The 21,195-nt window shown below is 48.5% G+C and overlaps 1 protein-coding gene across 1 annotated transcript in view; it reads right to left on the minus strand.

The window, feature by feature from the left end:
* Nucleotides 1-21,195, minus strand: part of LARGE1 (LARGE xylosyl- and glucuronyltransferase 1) — a 491,216-nt gene that overhangs the window by 26,234 nt on the left and 443,787 nt on the right. The window contains exons 10-11 of the mRNA XM_075343800.1: nucleotides 7,166-7,321; nucleotides 4,247-4,410 (exon numbers count right to left, since the gene is read on the minus strand). Coding sequence (XP_075199915.1) covers nucleotides 4,247-4,410; nucleotides 7,166-7,321 — 320 coding nt within the window. The remainder of the gene's footprint in view (nucleotides 1-4,246; nucleotides 4,411-7,165; nucleotides 7,322-21,195) is intronic.

Consider the following 21,195-nt stretch of genomic DNA (forward strand, 5'->3'; position numbering starts at 1 on the left):
CAGCCACCACTAGAGGGAGCTCACCACATACAGATTTATACAGCCACCACTAAGGGGAGCTCACTACATACAGATTTATACAGCCACCACTAGAGGGAGCTCACTACATACAGATTTATAGTCACCACTAGAGGGAGCTCACTACATACAGATTTATACATTCACCACTAGAGGGAGCTCACTACATACAGATTTATACAGCCACCACTAGAGGGAGCTCACTACATACAGATTTATACAGCCACCACTAGAGGGAGCTCACTACATACAGATGTATACAGTCACCACTAGAGGGAGCTCACTACATACAGATTATACAGCCACCACTAGAGGGAGCTCACTACATACAGATTATACAGCCAACACTAGAGGGAGCTCACTACATACAGATTATACAGACACCACTAGAGTGAGCTCACTACATACAGATTATACAGCCACCACTAGAAGGAGCTCACTACATACAGATTATACAGCCACCACTAGAGGGAGCTCATTACATACAGATTTATACAGCCACCACTAGAGGGAGCTCACTACATACAGATATATACAGCCACCACTAGAGGGAGCTCACTACATACAGATTATACAGCCACCACTAGAAGGAGCTCACTACATACAGATTATACAACCACCACTAGAGGGAGCTCATTACATACAGATTTATACAGCCACCACTAGAGGGAGCTCACTACATACAAATTATACAGCCACCACTAGAGGGAGCTCACTACATACAGATTATACAGCCACCACTAGAGGGAGCTCATTACATACAGATATATACAGTCACCACTAGAGGGAGCTCATTACATACAGATATATACAGTCACCACTAGAGGGAGCTCACTACATACAGATGTATACAGTCACCACTAGAGGGAGCTCACTACATACAGATTATACAGCCACCACTAGAGGGAGCTCACTACATACAGATATATACAGCCACCACTAGAGGGAGCTCACTACATACAGATATATACAGCCACCACTAGAGGGAGCTCACTACATACAGATTATACAGCCACCACTAGAGGGAGCTCACTACATACAGATTATACAGCCACCACTAGAGGGAGCTTATTACATACAGATATATACAGTCACCACTAGAGGGAGCTCATTACATACAGATATATACAGTCACCACTAGAGGGAGCTCACTACATACAGATTTATACAGACACCACTAGAGGAAGCTCACTACATACAGATTATACAGCCACCACTAGAGGGAGCTCACTACATACAGATTATACAGCCACCACTAGAGGGAGCTCACTACATACAGATTATACAGCCACCACTAGAGGGAGCTCACTACATACAGATTATACAGCCACCACTAGAGGGAGCTCACTACATACAGATTATACAGCCACCACTAGAGTGAGCTCACTACATGCAGATTATACAGCCACCACTAGAGGGAGCTCACCACATACAGATTTATACAGCCACCACTAGGGGGAGCTCACTACATACAGATTTATACAGCCACCACTAGAGGGAGCTCACTAAATACAGATTTATAGTCACCACTAGAGGGAGCTCACTACATACAGATTTATACAGTCACCACTAGAGGGAGCTCACTACATACAGATTTATACAGCCACCACTAGAGGGAGCTCACTACATACAGATTATACAGCCACAACTAGAGGGTGCTCACTACATACAGATTTATACAGCCACCACTAGAGGGAGCTCACTACATACAGATGTATACAGTCACCACTAGAGGGAGCTCACTACATACAGATTATACAGCCACCACTAGAGGGAGCTCACTACATACAGATTATACAGCCACCACTAGAGGGAGCTCACTACATACAGATTTATACAGCCACCACTAGAGGGAGCTCACTACATACAGATTTATACAGACACCACTAGAGTGAGCTCACTACATACAGATTATACAGCCACCACTAGAGGGAGCTCACTACATACAGATTATACAGCCACCACTAGAGGGAGCTCACTACATACAGATTATACAGCCACCACTAGAGGGAGCTCACCACATACAGATTATACAGACACCACTAGAGTGAGCTCACTACATACAGATTATACAGCCACCACTAGAGGGAGCTCACTACATACAGATTATACAGCCGCCACTAGAGGGAGCTCACTACATACAGATTATACAGCTACCACTAGAGGGAGCTCACTACATACAGATTATACAGCCACCACTAGGGGGAGCTCACTACATACAGATTTATACAGCCACCACTAGAGGGAGCTCACTAAATACAGATTTATACAGCCACCACTAGGGGGAGCTCACTACATACAGAATATACAGCCACCACTAGAGGGAGCTCACTACATACAGATTTATACAGCCACCACTAGAGGGAGCTCACTACATACAGATTTATACAGTCACCACTAGAGGGAGCTCACTACATACAGATTTATACAGCCACCATTTGAGGGAGCTCACTACATACAGATTTATACAGCCACCACTAGAGGGAGCTCACTACATACAGATTTATACAGCCACCACTAGAGGGAGCTCACTACATACAGATTATACAGCCATCACTAGAGGGAGCTCACTACATACAGATTTATACAGCCACCACTAGAGGGAGCTCACTACATACAGATTATACAGCCACCACTAGAGGGAGCTCACCACATACAGATTTATACAGCCACCACTAGAGGGAGCTCACTACATACAGAATATACAGCCACCACTAGAGGGAGCTCACCACATACAGATTTATACAGCCACCACTAAGGGGAGCTCACTACATACAGAATATACAGCCACCACTAGAGGGAGCTCACTACATACAGATTATACAGACACCACTAGAGTGAGCTCACTACATACAGATTATACAGCCACCACTAGAGGGAGCTCACTACATACAGATTATACAGCCGCCACTAGAGGGAGCTCACTACATACAGATTATACAGCTACCACTAGAGGGAGCTCACTACATACAGATTATACAGCCACCACTAGGGGGAGCTCACTACATACAGATTTATACAGCCACCACTAGAGGGAGCTCACTAAATACAGATTTATACAGCCACCACTAGGGGGAGCTCACTACATACAGAATATACAGCCACCACTAGAGGGAGCTCACTACATACAGATTTATACAGCCACCACTAGAGGGAGCTCACTACATACAGATTTATACAGTCACCACTAGAGGGAGCTCACTACATACAGATTATACAGCCACCACTAGAGGGAGCTCACTACATACAGATTATACAGCCACCACTAGAGGGAGCTCACTACATACAGATTATACAGCCACCACTAGAGGGAGCTCACTACATACAGATTATACAGACACCCCTAGAGGGAGCTCACTACATACAGATTATACAGCCACCACTAGAGGGAGCTCACTACATACAGATTATACAGCCGCCACTAGAGGGAGCTCACTACATACAGATTATACAGCTACCACTAGAGGGAGCTCACTACATACAGATTATACAGCCACCACTAGGGGGAGCTCACTACATACAGATTTATACAGCCACCACTAGAGTGAGCTCACTAAATACAGATTTATACAGCCACCACTAGGGGGAGCTCACTACATACAGAATATACAGCCACCACTAGAGGGAGCTCACTACATACAGATTTATACAGCCACCACTAGAGGGAGCTCACTACATACAGATTTATACAGCCACCACTAGAGGGAGCTCACTACATACAGATTATACAGCCATCACTAGAGGGAGCTCACTACATACAGATTTATACAGCCACCACTAGAGGGAGCTCACTACATACAGATTATACAGCCACCACTAGAGGGAGCTCACTACATACAGATTTATACAGCCACCACTAGAGGGAGCTCACTACATACAGATTTATACAGCCACCACTAAGGGGAGCTCACTACATACAGAATATACAGCCACCACTAGAGGGAGCTCACTACATACAGAATATACAGTCACCACTAGAGGGAGCTCAAAACATACAGAATATACAGCCACCACTAGGGGGAGCTCACTACATACAGAATATACAGCCACCACTAGGGGGAGCTCACTACATACAGAATATACAGCCACCACTAGAGGGGGCTCATTACGTGAAGACGTATACAGCTAGTATAGATATGAATGGGAGGTGTATACACCTGTATGCAGTGTGCTCCCCCTAGTGGTGGCTTTATGAGGCTGCTCTTCTATTATTACCGCTATCACTTACCTGTCCATGGACAGTTGCGCCACTAGTGTGACGTCGGAGTCGTCGTTGGCCGGCTCGTACTCGTAGTGCAGGAAGTAGAGGTGAGTGCGGTGAACCGTGAACCTCTCCCGTCTAAACTCGTAGCACAGGTCGTCCTCGTCCAGTTCTGACAGCTGCTTCTGGAGCTGCGGACAGAGACGGACAGGACACAGTGAGTCCGAGTTCTACTAGGAAAAATCGGAGTGTCCCTTTAAGAGAATAAATAATGCCGTCCTATGTGGCTGGCGCTTTTTACAGATTTCTTTTGCAGTGTTGCTCTTCCAGGACAGTTTTCTCAGTGATTAGTGATATTTTCAGCCGACACGGGGAAACAATCTTTGATGTTTTATTCAAGAGAAAATCGCTGCTAGAAACTCGGCGGCTCGGGATGAAGGTCCGAGGTGTAAGCAGTGCAAAGCCATACGAAGAGGCGGCTGTCACCATCAGCTTATGGGGGTGGGCGGAGAAAATTATTACAAGTCAGCACCGGGGCGCAGAATAGCCAAAAACACTCACAAATGTGCAGTACTGCTCGTCACCACCGGGGGGAGACAGAGACAAAGCCGAGGGATTCATCTCACCCTGCACATTATCTTCTTCAAGGGATTGTCCACTGTGGCTGGTGGGACTGTGAGCGTAGAAAGCGTGCTAAATACAGAGACACCACGCTCATACTGTGTCCACCATGCTTTACACTGCAGCTCTGATTGTTGACAGTAGCTCCAAACGCTCTGTGAACATCCAAAACGTTCATGGCGACTCCACCTTATGAGATAGAGCTGAGCTTGTGAGATGCAGCAGAGCTGAGCTTGTGAGATGCAGCAGAGCTGAGCTTGTGAGATGCAGCAGAGCTGAGCTTGTGAGATGCAGCAGAGCTGAGCTTGTGAGATGCAGCAGAGCTGAGCTTGTGAGATACAGGAGAGCTGAGCTCGTGAGATGCAGCAGAGCTGAGCTCGTGAGATACAGGAGAGCTGAGCTCGTGAGATGCAGCAGAGCTGAGCTCGTGAGATGTAGCAGAGCTGAGCTCGTGAGATGCAGCAGAGCTAAGCTTGTGAGATGCAGCAGAGCTGAGCTTGTGAGATGCAGCAGAGCTGAGCTTGTGAGATGCACAGAACTGAGCTTGTGAGATGCAGCAGAGCTGAGCTTGTGAGATGCACAGAACTGAGCTTGTGAGATGGAGCAGAGCTGAGCTTGTGAGATGCACAGAACTGAGCTGGTGAGATGCATCAAAGCTGAGCTGGTGAGATGCAGTAGAGCTGAGCTTGTGAGATGCATCAGAGTTGAGCTTATGGGATGCAGCAGAGCTGAGCTTGTGAGATGCAACAGAGCTGAGCTTGTGAGATGCAACAAAGCTGAGCTTGTGAAATACAGCAGAGCTGAACTGTGAGATGCAGAAGAGCTGAGCTTATGGGATGCAGCAGGGCTGAGTTTGTGATTTACAGCAGAGCTAAGCTTGTGAGATGCATTAAACTGAGCTTGTGAGATGCAGCAGAGCTGAGATTGTGAGATGCAGCAGAGCTGAGCTTGTGAGATGCACAGAACTGAGCTTGTGAGATGCACAGAACTGAGCTTGTGAGATGCTGCAGAGCTGAGCTTGTGAGATGCAGCAGAGCTAAGCTTGTGAGATGCACAGAACTGAGCTTGTGAGATGCACAGAACTGAGCTTGTGAGATGCACAGAACTGAGCTTGTGAGATGCTGCAGAGCTGAGCTTGTGAGATGCTGTAGAGCTGAGGTTGTGAGATGCAGCAGAGCTGAGCTTGTGAGATGCAGCAGTGTTGAGTTTGTTAGATGCAGCAGTGTTGAGTTTGTGAGATGCAGCAGAGCTGAGCTTATGAGATGCAGAAGAGCTGAGTTTGTGATTTACAGCAGAGTTAAGCTTATGAGATGCATTAATCTGAGCTTGTGAGATGCAGCAGAGCTGAAGTTACAGTTCGTCAAAAATAAATAAACAACATCTAGTTTCCAGAGGTAGCAGAGCTGAGGTAGATGTAGTTGACACGAGTTAGTCAGGTGCAGTTGAATGATATTAGTCAGATGTAGCAGAGCTAACATTTACATTTGGCACAGTGTCGGGTTTTCATGCTGCCTGGCAGTGAAGGGGTGTGATGATTGCCATTGGCTGGGCACTGTGTGCGGTGCTCTGTGTCGCCGGCGTCAGATAAGTGATGAATCTGCATGCTGGCGGTGCGGCTGTGATGCCGGAGGGGCGGAGGGCACAGCGGGCAGCGCCAACAGATGGCATCGTGTAATAAAAATTACAAAGCATCGGAGCCGGTCAGGACGGGGACTTGTTAGGGCAGAGAGTGGTGAGATGGCATCTCCAGGGCCGGCACATCCCCCACCATATCCCCCGCCATATCCTCCGCCGTATCCCCCGCCATATCCCCCACCATATCCCCCGCCGTATCCCCCGCCATATCCCCCCGCTATATCCCCCACCATATCCCGTGCCATATTCCCCCACCATATCCCCCGCCGTATCCCCCGCCATATCCCGTGCCATATTCCCCCACCATATCCCCCGCCGTATCCCCCGCCATATCCCCCGCCATATCCACCGCCATATCCCCCGCTATATCCCGTGCCATATTCCCCCACCATATCCCCCGCCATATCCCCTGCAATATCCCCCGCCATATCCCCCACCATATCCCCCCCGCCATATCCCGTGCCATATTCCCCCACCATATCCCCCGCCATATCCCCCGCCATATCCGCACACAGCATTACTCACAGCTGATGATTTGCTACAATTGCACCCAGCGCTGACAATGCTCTTATACACTCTTTTTCCTGCGCTGACACATTGTAACGAAGTCTCAGCACAGCAGTGAGATGTGGGTGAGATGGCACCAGATCCTCAGCTGTGAGCGTGTCACCGTTAACCCCTCGCACTCACGTTCTCGCTGTTGACGCCGGTCTCGCTGGGGCAGCCGAACAGCTCCCTGCGCAGGAGGTTCCCGTCGTACTCCAGGAAGGTCAGGTACAGGTTCCGGAAGAATTCCACGTGTTTGTTCTTCACTCGCAGCTTCTTGGGAGAATTCCAGTGAATAACCTGCAAGAAAAAGGCAATCGCATCACCTCCTGAAATACTCTGCGCTGCTGCTAAACTGTGACTTCTGGGGGTCCGACTGCTGCCACGTCACCCCTGCCCATCCGCTAGCTAAGCGCTGCATTATTTGCCAGGCTGTGCCTCGTATTGCAGGGAGCTGCAGTACCGGACTCGGCCACTACTAAATGCTTGGCGCTGTGCCAGCTAAATAAAAAAGGGGAGGCGGCCTGCGCTGAAAACCCCCATAACAGCCATTTAGGGGGGCTTTTTTGTTCTGCACCGATACTTTTGAGCAAGGATAATTAAGCAGATATACGCATCTGACCTTAAGCAAAGCTGGGTGACAACCCCTTTAAGGGCCCTAATGGCGGCCATATTGGTTCGCACCACCCAGCTTTCCCAGATAGCACTAATAACCTGAGCTGTCACAGGACGGGGGTGGGGAGGGGTCGGATGGTCGCCAGTCTCCAGCATTTGGGGATTTGCCAGCTCCCGGTCTTTCCGCTGCCATTAAAGTAATGATTTGTGCGTAGACAGGAGATGTGCAGCCTGCGGAGGAGGTGTGCTGAGCCAGCAGCGTAATTCATCCTGAAAGCGCCAGCTGGGACCGAGCTGCCGGAGCACTTATCCCCGCCGCCAGCCAACTGCTTAAAGGGGAACTCTGCAGATTAATCAATGCTGCCCCCTGGTGTTCAGATGCGTTACTGCAGCCAGGAGGAGCTGGGGCTTCATCATCATAAATGGGTATTTGTAAAAAAAAATTAAGCAAGTCTGCAATTTACCTCTTGATAAAAAAAATTTCCATTCTATAGTTTACTGTCCATTGCCCGGGTTATGGTGGTATGTTAAAGTGTGGCGGTATTATGTGAGCATTGAATGGCAGCATTATGTAAACACTGTACCAGTTTTCATTTATATTTTAGGATGGCGGTATAATGTAAGCACTGTATGGCAATACTATATGGCAGTATTTTGGAGGCACAATATGGCAGCATTATTTGTACACTGTATGTTATGGCTTTTTTTAGCACTGATGATATATTACATTATGGTGGTATTATAAAAGTGCTGTATGTGGCAGTATTCTGGAAGCCAAGTATGGCAGCATTATTTATACACGGTATGTTACTGCTTTTTTAGCACTGAAGGTATATTACATTATGGCGGTATTATGTAAGCACTGTATGTGTCAATATTTTGGGAGTGCTGTATGGCAGTATTATATGTACCCTGTATGTTACGTCTTTCTTAGCACTGATGGGTAGGATGGCAGTATTATGTAAAAACTGTACGGCAATACTAAGGTATATGGCAGTATTTTGAGATCATCATATGGCAGTATTATATGTGCTGCTTTTTAGCACTGATGGTATAGTATGGCGGTATTATGTAAGCACTGTATATGGCAGTATTTTGGGATCACTGTATGGCAGCATTATTTGTACACTGTATGATATGGCTTTTTAGCACTGATGGTATATTATAGGATGGCGGTATTATGTAAACTGCATGGCTATATTGTATGTCAGCATTTTGAGTACACTGTATAGCAGTATTATGTGTACACTGTATGTTATTGTTTTTTAGCACTGATGGTATATTATAGTATGGCGGTATTATGTAAACAATGTATGACAATAGTATACTGCAGTATTTTGGGAGCACTGTATTGCAGTATTATGTGTACACTGTATATTAATACTTTATTAGCACTGATGGTATATTAAATTATGGCGGTATTATGTAATAACTGTATGGCAATACACTATTTCATTATTTTGGGTGCCTGGTATGGCAGTATTATATGTGCACTGTATGTTATGGCTTTCTTACAACTTAATGTTTATTATAGGTTGGCGGTATTATACACAGTCATGGCCAAAAGTTTTGAGAATGCTACAAATATTAATTTTTACAAAGTCTACTGCTTTTTCTAATGGCAATTTGCATATACTCCAGAATGTCATAAAGAGTGATCAGCTTAACAGCAATTACTTGCAAAGTCAATATTGGTAAGAAAATGAACTTTAACCCCCAAAACACATTTCATCATCATCATCATCATCATCATCATTGCATTCCTGCCTTAGGAGGAGCAGCTAACATTGTTTTAGTGATTGTTCCAGTAACACAGGTGTGGGTGTTGATGATGACAGGGCTGGCGATCAATCATGATTAAGTAAGAATGACACCACTGGACACTTTAAAAGGAGGCTGGTGCTTGGTATCATTGTTTCTCTTCAGTTAACCATGGTTATCTCTAAAGAAACACGTGCAGCCATCATTGCTCTGCACAAAAATGGCCTAACAGGGAAGAGCATCGCAGCTACAAAGATTGCACCTCAGTCACAATCTATCGCATCATCAAGAACTTCAAGGAGAGAGCTTCCATCTGGAAACCATTCATGTGTGGGGCTGCTTCTCAGCCAAGGGAATCGCACCACCCACAGTCTGGCCTAAAAACACAGCCATGAATAAAGAATGGCACCAGAATGTCCTCCAAGAGCAACTTCTCCCAACTGTCCCAGAGCAGTTTGGTGCCCAACAATGCATTTTCCAGCATTATGGAGCACCTTGCCATAAAGCAAAGGGGATCACTAAATGGCTCATGGAACAAAACATAGAGATTTTGGGTCCATGGCCTGGAAACTCCCCAGATCTTAATCCCATTGAGAACTTGTGGGCAATCATCAAGAGACGGGTGGACAAACAAAAACCAACAAATTCTGGCAAAATGCAAGCATTGCTTATGCAAGAATGGACCGCGATCAGTCAGGATTTGCTCCAGAAGATGATTGACAGCTGCCCGGGAGAATTGCAGAGGTCCTGAAGAAGAAGGGGCAACACTGCAAATATTCACTCGCTGCATTAACTCATTCTAATGTCAATAGAAGCTTCTGGTCCCATAATATGACTGCAATTATATTCCTGTATGTGATGTAACATCAGACAAACACAAAAACCAGAGGGAACAGATCATGTGAAAATAGCATTTTGGTGTCATTCTCAAAACTTTTGGTCATGACTGTAAGCACTGTATGGCGATACTATATGACAGTGTTTTTGGGTAGCACTGTATGGCAGTATTATGTGTACACTGTATATTACTGCTTTTTTTGCACTGATGGTATAGTATAGGATGGCGGTATTATGTAGGAACTGTAAGGCAATGCTATATGGTAACCCTATGTGAACACTGTATGTCAGTATAATATCAGTGCCTTTATTAGAACTGTGGTATAGTATATTATTATTATTATAGGATGGCGGTATTATGTAGGAACTGTATGGCAATGCTATATGGTAACCCTATGTGAACACTGTATGTCAGTATTATGTCAGTGCCTTTATTAGCACTGTGGTATAGTATATTATTATTATTATAGGATGGCGGTATTATGTAGGAACTGTATGGCAATGCTATATGGTAACCCTATGTGAACACTGTATGTCTTTATTATGTCAGTGCCTTTATTAGAACTGTGGTATAGTATATTATTATTATAGGATGGCGGTATTATGTAGGAACTGTAAGGCAATGCTATATGGTAACCCTATGTGAACACTGTATGTCAGTATAATATCAGTGCCTTTATTAGAACTGTGGTATAGTATATTATTATTATAGGATGGCGGTATTATGTAGGAACTGTATGGCAATGCTATATGGTAACCCTATGTGAACACTGTATGTCAGTATAATATCAGTGCCTTTATTAGAACTGTGGTATAGTATATTATTATTATAGGATGGCGGTATTATGTAGGAACTGTAAGGCAATGCTATATGGTAACCCTATGTGAACACTGTATGTCAGTATAATATCAGTGCCTTTATTAGAACTGTGGTATAGTATATTATTATTATAGGATGGCGGTATTATGTAGGAACTGTATGGCAATGCTATATGGTAACCCTATGTGAACACTGTATGTCAGTATAATATCAGTGCCTTTATTAGAACTGTGGTATAGTATATTATTATTATTATAGGATGGCGGTATTATGTAGGAACTGTATGGCAATGCAATATGGTAACCCTATGTGAACACTGTATGTCAGTATAATATCAGTGCCTTTATTAGAACTGTGGTATAGTATATTATTATTATTATAGGATGGCGGTATTATGTAGGAACTGTATGGCAATGCTATATGGTAACCCCATGTGAACACTGTATGTCAGTATTATGTCAGTGCCTTTATTAGAACTGTGGTATAGTATATTATTATTATAGGATGGCGGTATTATGTAGGAACTGTATGGCAATGCTATATGGTAACCCTATGTGAACACTGTATGTCAGTATAATATCAGTGCCTTTATTAGAACTGTGGTATAGTATATTATTATTATAGGATGGCGGTATTATGTAGGAACTGTACGGCAATGCTATATGGTAACCCTATGTAAACACTGTATGTCAGTATTGTGTCAGTGCCTTTTTTAGCACTGTGGCATAATATGTTATAGGATGGCGGTATTATGGATGTATTACTCTCGTTTCCCTTCTGGTGGTCTTGCTCCTGCTGTATCCGCACAGTCCTCACACTGGCGGTCAGTCAGATATAGTAACGCACACGTGTATACTGATTCCCTGCAGCACATATTTTCTGTCCATGGAGCAGATTTCTCATACACATATGACCTGCAGTGCTCTGCACTGTCCACCAGATGGCAGAAGAGTTCTCTGCACGTCACCAACTCCGAATGTGAGAATAAATCCGCCTAACCTTCAAATCTCCCTCATTTATCTGGAAGTCACCGCTATACGGAGCTGTCAACCTGGAGGCGCCGCTCACATCACACACATTTGGGGTGTTTGACCAAGAAAATTAAACTGGTTTAACCTCCTCATTGCCAGGAGAGACGTCGGGGTTGGCGCCTTCTTTGATTCCTCAGAGGACGTGTATTGATGAGTGGTAATTAGCGCCGGGCGACAGGCGGTCAAATGTTCTGCCGAAAAATTAATGTGCCCATCGCTTAGGGGATCTCACCGAACATAGACGGGGTCTGGGGAAGACCCAATACAATAACTGGCGGAAAAGACTGAGAGTGACGGCGAGCGCTGATGGCGGTACTATGTAAGGACTATAGCAGTATTATGGCAGTACTATGTGAGGACTATAGCAGTATTATGGCAGTACTATGTGAGGACTATAGCAGTATTATGGCGGTACTATGTGTGAGCTGTATTTAGCAGTATTATGGCGGTACTATGTGAGGACTATAGCAGTATTATGGCGGTACTATGTGAGGACTATAGCAGTATTATGGCGGTACTATGTGAGGACTATAGCAGTATTATGGCGGTACTATGTGTGAGCTGTATTTAGCAGTATTATGGCGGTACTATGTGAGAACTATAGCAGTATTATGGCGGTACTATGTGTGAGCTGTATTTAGCAGTATTATGGCGGTACTATGTGAGAACTATAGCAGTATTATTGCGGTACTATGTGTGAGCTGTATTTAGCAGTATTATGGCAGTACTATGTGAGGACTATAGCAGTATTATGGCGCTTCTATGTGTGAGCTGTCTTTAGCAGTATTATGGCGGTACTATGTGAGAACTATAGCAGTATTATAGCGGTACTATGTGAGGACTACAGCAGTATTATGAAGGTACTATGTGAGGACTATAGCAGTATTATGGTGGTTAAGTATTAAGGACTGTATTGAGCAGTATTATGACAGTTCTATGTGTGAGCTGTATTTAGCAGTATTATGGCGGTACTATGTGTGCACTGTATTTGGCAGTACTAGGTGTGGGCTGTATTTGGCAGTATTATTGCGGTACTATATGTTGCCTGTATTTAGCAGTATTATGGCGGTACGATGTGAGGCCTGTATTTAGCAGTATTATGGCGATACAATATGAGGTCTGTATTTAGCAGTATTATGTTGGTTCTATGTGAGGTCTGTATTTAGCAGTATTATGGAGGTACTATTAGTGGGCTGTATTTAGAAGTATTATGGTGGGACTCTATGAGGTCTGTATTTAGCAATATTATGGCGGTACTATGAGTGAACTGTATTTAGCAGTATTTTGGAGGTATATGAGTGGGCTGTATTTAGCAGTATTATGGCGGTACTATGAGTGAACTGTATTTAGCAGTATTATGGAGGTATATGAGTGGGCTGTATTTAGCAGTATTATGGAGGTACTATGAGTGGGCTGTATTTAGCAGTATTATGGAGGTATATGAGTGGGCTGTATTTAGCAGTATTATGGCGGTATTATGAATGGGCTGTATTTAGCAGTATTATGGCGGTATTATGAATGGGCTGTATTTAGCAGTATTATGGTGGTACTATGTGGGGTCTTTATTTAGCAGTATTATGGTGGCACAATGAAGGCTGTATTTAGCAGTATTATGGTGGTACAATGAGGGCTGTATTTAGCAGTATTATGGTGGTACTATGTGTGGTCTGTATTTAGCAGTATTATGGCGGTACTATGTGAGGACTGTATATGACAGTAACATCTATGCACTTAGCGATCTTATTTGGGCTTTATATAGTGGTATTATCGTCACTTTATATTCCAGTTTTATGTGGGCCCCATATAGGAGTATTATTTTGCCACTACATAGTGGTATTATTAATGTATATGCAGCACTGGCAGTATTATTTGCTCAACATATGGTTGTATTATTTACATATTTTATGGTGGTATTAATTGGGCATGCCATGGCTGGTTTATGTCGGCTGTATTTGACACTATATCATGGAATTATGTGGGTTGTATATGGTGGTATTATCCTGGCACTATACGGCTGTATGTGAGAGTATCATATTACTAGTATATGGCGGTATTTTAGGCGTTATATAAAGTTGTATTTTCCTGGCACTCTTTGGCTGTATATGAGAGGATTATATTACTACGGAACTATATGGCGGTATTTTTTTGCCCCCATGTGGCAGTATTATATAGGCCGTGTATGGCAGAAATGACTAGAAGAGCAGGTGGGTGTTCTGCACTCGCCGCCTAATTTCCTGCGCCCCCGTCCCTGTGTGTACATCATGGTGCCGCTCTATAAATACCCGCTGACAATAAAGCTGACAGGTACCGCTGCCGCCAGTTAGGGCATCTTTGAAGGCTCAGACGTGACGGCTCCTGCGGTGACTTTGTAGACACCTGCTCTGCAGACTGTCGCCCGGAGGATCGCTCTGCAGGTAACGTCTGTGCGCGCAGCTGGCGCTGCTGACTCCGTCTGATTTGTTTTGTCGCGAAGATTCAAAGGTAATTTCAGTGTTTGTTCTGTGTCTGCAGTGAGAGGCCGCGCTCCAGTCACCTCCAGAGCTGCAACCTGTCCCCAAAGATCACAATTCAGAATGCAGCTCTGGAGGTGACCAGAGTATAAGCTGTACGTATACTCAATCACAAGACTCGGCGGTGGAGATGTAAGACGTCATCCTACAGCCGGCGAATCCTGAATGCAGCTCTGGAGGTGACTAGAGTATAAGCCGCATATGCTCAATCATGTGACCTGATGGTGGAGAAATAATTTCACTGCTGGTGAATAATGATTGCAGCTCTGAAGCCATATGTGTACTCAATCACGTGATCTGATGGTGGATCAGAAAGATGTCATTCTACAGCCGGCGAATCCTGAATGCAGCTCTGGAGGTGATTGTAGCATTAGACGTGATGCAATAAAACAAATGAAAGATCCCTGTTTCTACGCCAAAGTATGTGACCCGATAAAGTAAGAAAAACTGTCGCTGCAGCATTTCAAATGCAGCTCTGGATGTGACTGTTGTATAAGCCACAATGTAAAATGCTTTACAAAACAAAAAAAAAAGTTTCAAAAAGCGTTTGTGTGACTTTACAGCAGATCTGCGCCTGTAAGTGCTACGTGACCGCTGCAGAATTCAGAGCGCAGCTCCGGATGTGATAAAATACCAATCTGACAGTTGGGAACTGTGGTGTTAGGCTATGTGCCCACGGGAGATTAAACCTGCGGATTTATCTGCGGATTTTCAGGATTTTCCAGATAAATCCGCAGGTTTTAGCATGCACAGACAATCCCCATGTTACCCTATGGGACATGGGGAGTGCGGTGTCCATGCTGCGGATATGTGCGGCTGCGGAATATGGTGCGGATTGTCCCGCAGCCGCATGTAACTGCATGGCAATTCCTTCTGCGGAAATCCCGGCCCTTCACTATGGAGATAGAAGCCGAGACTTCCGCAGGTAAGCCGCACGAATGCCCGCAGGTTTACCGCAGCTATTTCGCTGTACTACCGCAACTATAAATAGCTGCGGATTCCGGCGAACAGCTGCGGGAAACCTGCGGCCTACCTGCAGATATATCCACAGGTGCGAGCTCCTGTGGGCACATAGCCTAAAGTCCCAAACTGCGCTGTGCAATTCAGATTGCAGCTCTGGGGGTGACCAGAGCAGGAAAGATTATGTAACCAAACATGTAGATGCTTTAATGATTGTGCAAATATGACGAGTGCGGCAGATCTGGATGTGACCAGAGCACAAGACAAAAGGAAAACAAGACACTTCTCCACCACTCCGGCTCCCCCAGGATCTGTCGCTCCGGCTCCTCCAGGATCTGTTGCTCTGGCTCCTCCAGGATCTGTTGCTCTGGCTCCTCCAGGATCTGTTGCTCTGGCTCCTCCAGGATCTGTCGCTCCGGCTCCTCCAGGATCTGTCGCTCCGGCTCCTCCAGGGTCTGTTGCTCCGGCTCCTCCAGGGTCTGTTGCTCTGGCTCCTCCAGGGTCTGTCGCTCCGGCTCCTCCAGGGTCTGTTGCTCTGGCTCCTCCAGTGTCTGTTGCTCTGGCTCCTCCAGGATCTGTCGCTCCGGCTCCTCCAGGATCTGTCGCTCTGGCTCCTCCAGGGTCTGTTGCTCTGGCTCCTCCAGGGTCTGTTGCTCTGGCTCCTCCAGGATCTGTTGCTCTGGCTCCTCCAGGGTCTGTTGCTCCGGCTCCTCCAGGATCTGTCGCTCCGGCTCCTCCAGGATCTGTTGCTCTGGCTCCTCCAGGATCTGTTGCTCTGGCTCCTCCAGGATCTGTTGCTCTGGCTCCTCCAGGGTCTGTTGCTCTGGCTCCTCCAGGATCTGTTGCTCTGGCTCCTCCAGGGTCTGTTGCTCCGGCTCCTCCAGGGTCTGTTGCTCTGGCTCCTCCAGGATCTGTTGCTCTGGCTCCTCCAGGATCTGTTGCTCTGGCTCCTCCAGGATCTGTTGCTCTGGCTCCTCCAGGGTCTGTTGCTCTGGCTCCTCCAGGATCTGTTGCTCTGGCTCCTCCAGGGTCTGTTGCTCCGGCTCCTCCAGGGTCTGTTGCTCCGGCTCCTCCAGGGTCTGTTGCTCCGGCTCCTCCAGGATCTGTTGCTCTGGCTCCTCCAGGATCTGTCGCTCTGGCTCCTCCAGGGTCTGTCGCTCCGGCTCCTCCAGGATCTGTTGCTCTGGCTCCTCCAGGATCTGTCGCTCCGGCTCCTCCAGGATCTGTGGCTCTGGCTCCTCCAGGATCTGTTGCTCTGGCTCCCCCAGGATCTGTTGCTCTGGCTCCCCCAGGATCTGTTGCTCTGGCTCCTCCAGGATCTGTTGCTCTGGCTCCTCCAGGGTCTGTTGCTCTGGCTCCCCCAGGATCTGTCGCTCCGGCTCCCCCCTGTCGCTCCGGCTCCTCCAGGATCTGTGGCTCTGGCTCCTCCAGGATCTGTTGCTCTGGCTCCCCCAGGATCTGTTGCTCTGGCTCCCCCAGGATCTGTTGCTCTGGCTCCTCCAGGATCTGTTGCTCTGGCTTCTCCAGGATCTGTTGCTCCGGCTCCTCCAGGATCTGTTGCTCTGGCTCCTCCAGGATCTGTTGCTCCGGCTCCTCCAGGGTCTGTTGCTCTGGCTCCTCCAGGATCTGTTGCTCTGGCTTCTCCAGGATCTGTTGCTCCAGCTCCTCCAGGATCTGTTGCTCCGGCTCCTCCAGGGTCTCCAGGATCTGTTGCTCTGGCTCCTCCAGGATCTGTCACTCCGGCTCCTCCAGGGTCTGTTGCTCCGGCTCCTCCAGGGTCTGTTGCTCTGGCTCCTCCAGTGTCTGTTGCTCTGGCTCCTCCAGGATCTGTCGCTCCGGCTCCTCCAGGATCTGTCGCTCTGGCTCCTCCAGGGTCTGTTGCTCTGGCTCCTCCAGGGTCTGTTGCTCTGGCTCCTCCAGGATCTGTTGCTCTGGCTCCTCCAGGGTCTGTTGCTCCGGCTCCTCCAGGATCTGTCGCTCCGGCTCCTCCAGGATCTGTTGCTCTGGCTCCTCCAGGATCTGTTGCTCTGGCTCCTCCAGGATCTGTTGCTCTGGCTCCTCCAGGGTCTGTTGCTCTGGCTCCTCCAGGATCTGTTGCTCTGGCTCCTCCAGGGTCTGTTGCTCCGGCTCCTCCAGGGTCTGTTGCTCTGGCTCCTCCAGGATCTGTTGCTCTGGCTCCTCCAGGATCTGTTGCTCTGGCTCCTCCAGGATCTGTTGCTCTGGCTCCTCCAGGGTCTGTTGCTCTGGCTCCTCCAGGATCTGTTGCTCTGGCTCCTCCAGGGTCTGTTGCTCCAGCTCCTCCAGGGTCTGTTGCTCTGGCTCCTCCAGGATCTGTTGCTCTGGCTCCTCCAGGATCTGTTGCTCTGGCTCCTCCAGGGTCTGTTGCTCCGGCTCCTCCAGGGTATGTTGCTCCGGCTCCTCCAGGATCTGTTGCTCTGGCTCCTCCAGGATCTGTCGCTCTGGCTCCTCCAGGGTCTGTTGCTCCGGCTCCTCCAGGATCTGTTGCTCTGGCTCCTCCAGGATCTGTCGCTCCGGCTCCTCCAGGATCTGTGGCTCTGGCTCCTCCAGGATCTGTTGCTCTGGCTCCCCCAGGATCTGTTGCTCTGGCTCCCCCAGGATCTGTTGCTCTGGCTCCTCCAGGATCTGTTGCTCTGGCTCCTCCAGGGTCTGTTGCTCTGGCTCCCCCAGGATCTGTCGCTCCGGCTCCCCCCTGTCGCTCCGGCTCCTCCAGGATCTGTGGCTCTGGCTCCTCCAGGATCTGTTGCTCTGGCTCCCCCAGGATCTGTTGCTCTGGCTCCCCCAGGATCTGTTGCTCTGGCTCCTCCAGGATCTGTTGCTCTGGCTTCTCCAGGATCTGTTGCTCCGGCTCCTCCAGGATCTGTTGCTCTGGCTCCTCCAGGATCTGTTGCTCCGGCTCCTCCAGGGTCTGTTGCTCTGGCTCCTCCAGGATCTGTTGCTCTGGCTCCTCCAGGATCTGTTGCTCCAGCTCCTCCAGGATCTGTTGCTCCGGCTCCTCCAGGGTCTCCAGGATCTGTTGCTCTGGCTCCTCCAGGATCTGTCACTCCGGCTCCTCCAGGGTCTGTTGCTCCGGCTCCTCAAGGGTCTGTTGCTCCGGCTCCTCTAGGATCTGTTGCTCCGGCTCCTCCAGGATCTGTCGCTGCGGCTCCTCCAGGGTTTGTCGCTCCGGCTCCTCCAGGATCTGTTGCTCCGGCTCCTCCAGGGTCTGTTGCTCCGGCTCCTCCAGGGTCTGTTGCTCCGGCTCCTCCAGGATCTGTTGCTCCGGCTCCTCCAGGATCTGTCGCTCCGGCTCCCCCCTGTCGCTCCGGCTCCTCCAGGATCTGTCGCTCTGGCTCCTCCAGGGTCTGTTGCTCTGGCTCCTCCAGGGTCTGTTGCTCTGGCTCCTCCAGGGTCTGTTGCTCCGGCTCCTCCAGGGTCTGTTGCTCCGGCTCCTCCAGGGTCTGTTGCTCCGGCTCCTCCAGGGTCTGTTGCTCCGGCTCCTCCAGGGTCTGTTGCTCCGGCTCCTCCAGGATCTGTTGCTCCGGCTCCTCCAGGATCTGTTGCTCTGGCTCCTCCAGGATCTGTGGCTCTGGCTCCTCCAGGATCTGTGGCTCTGGCTTCTCCAGGGTCTGTTGCTCTGGCTCCTCCAGGGTCTGTTGCTCTGGCTCCTCCAGCATCTGTTGCTCTGGCTCCTCCAGCATCTGTTGCTCCGGCTCCTCCAGGATCTGTTGCTCTGGCTCCTCCAGGATCTGTTGCTCTGGCTCCTCCAGGGTCTGTTGCTCCGACTCCTCCAGGGTCTGTTGCTCCGGCTCCTCCAGGGTCTGTTGCTCCGGCTCCTCCAGGGTCTGTTGCTCTGGCTCCTCCAGGATCTGTTGCTCTGGCTCCTCCAGGGTCTGTTGCTCTGGCTCCTCCAGGGTCTGTTGCTCCGGCTCCTCCAGGATCTGTTGCTCCGGCTCCTCCAGGATCTGTTGCTCTGGCTCCTCCAGGGTCTGTTGCTCTGGCTCCTCCAGGATCTGTTGCTCTGGCTCCTCCAGGATCTGTTGCTCTGGCTCCTCCAGGATCTGTTGCTCCGGCTCCTCCAGGATCTGTTGCTCTGGCTCCTCCAGGGTCTGTTGCTCTGGCTCCTCCAGGGTCTGTTGCTCCGGCTCCTCCAGGGTCTGTTGCTCCGGCTCCTCCAGGGTCTGTTGCTCTGGCTCCTCCAGGGTCTGTTGCTCTGACTCCTCCAGGGTCTGTTGCTCTGGCTCCTCCAGGGTCTGTTGCTCTGGCTCCTCCAGGGTCTGTTGCTCTGGCTCCTCCAGGGTCTGTTGCTCTGGCTCCTCCAGGATCTGTTGTTCTGGCTCCTCCAGGATCTGTTGTTCTGGCTTCTCCAGGATCTGTTGTTCTGGCTCCTCCAGGGTATGTCGCTCCAGAATCACACTGGTAATCAGCACTCGGCGCTTCCAGCAATAAGTGTAAGTAACAGAGAAGCCGGGGGAAGACGAGACATCTCACAAGATAGTAAATATATTCTCCGAGATCTACAGGAAAATCCACTGACTGCAGAAATATCTATAACTACAGGAACCTGTCCGTCCATCCACCCATCCCTCAATTCATCAACCATCCGTCCGTCCATCTATCCATCCACCTATCTATCCACCTACTCATCCATCCACCCATATATCTATCCATCCATTCATCGACCCATGCACTCATCCATCCACCTATTCCTCCATCCATCTATCCTTTCATCCACTCATCCATGCACCCATCTGTCTACCCATCCACCACCCATTCATTAATACATCCACCTATTCCTCCATCCATCCATCTATCCATCCATCTGTCCATCCATCCATCCACCCTTACATCCATCCATCCGTCCATCCATCCATCTGTCCACCCATCCATCCACTCATCCGTTCATCCACCTACTCATCCATTGACCAATCTATCCATCCACCCATCAATCCACTCAGTCATCCATCTACTCATCCATCCATCCATATATCCCCCCATCTTTTCATGCATCCATCCACCCACCCACCCACCCATCCATCCCTCCACTAATCCATGTATCCATGCACTCATCCATCCACTTATCCAACCATCTACTTATCCATCCATCCAACCACCCACCCATCTATCCATCCATACATCCATCCACCCACCTATCCATCCAACCACCCACCCATCTATCCATCCAACCACCCACCCATCTATCCATCCATACATCCATCCACCCACCCATCCACCCACCCATCCATCCATCCACCCACCCATCCACCCACCCATCCATCCATCCATCCATCCATCCATCCATCCATCCATCCACTAATCCATGTATCCATGCACTCATCCATCCACTTATCCAACCATCTACTTATCCATCCATCCATCCACCCATCCATCCAACCATCCACCCACCCATCTATCCATCCATCCAATCACCCACCCATCTATCCATCCATACATCCATCCACCCACCCATCCATCCACCCATCTATCTATCCATCCAACCACCCACCCATCTATCCATCTATCCATACATCCATCCACCCACCCATCCATGTATCCATGCACTCATCCATCCACTTATCCAACCATCTACTTATCCATCCACCCATCCATCCACCCATCCATCCAACCACCCACCCACTCATC

Source organism: Anomaloglossus baeobatrachus, chromosome 4, assembly GCF_048569485.1.
Source record: "Anomaloglossus baeobatrachus isolate aAnoBae1 chromosome 4, aAnoBae1.hap1, whole genome shotgun sequence".
In the NCBI taxonomy this organism is placed as follows: domain Eukaryota; kingdom Metazoa; phylum Chordata; class Amphibia; order Anura; family Aromobatidae; genus Anomaloglossus; species Anomaloglossus baeobatrachus.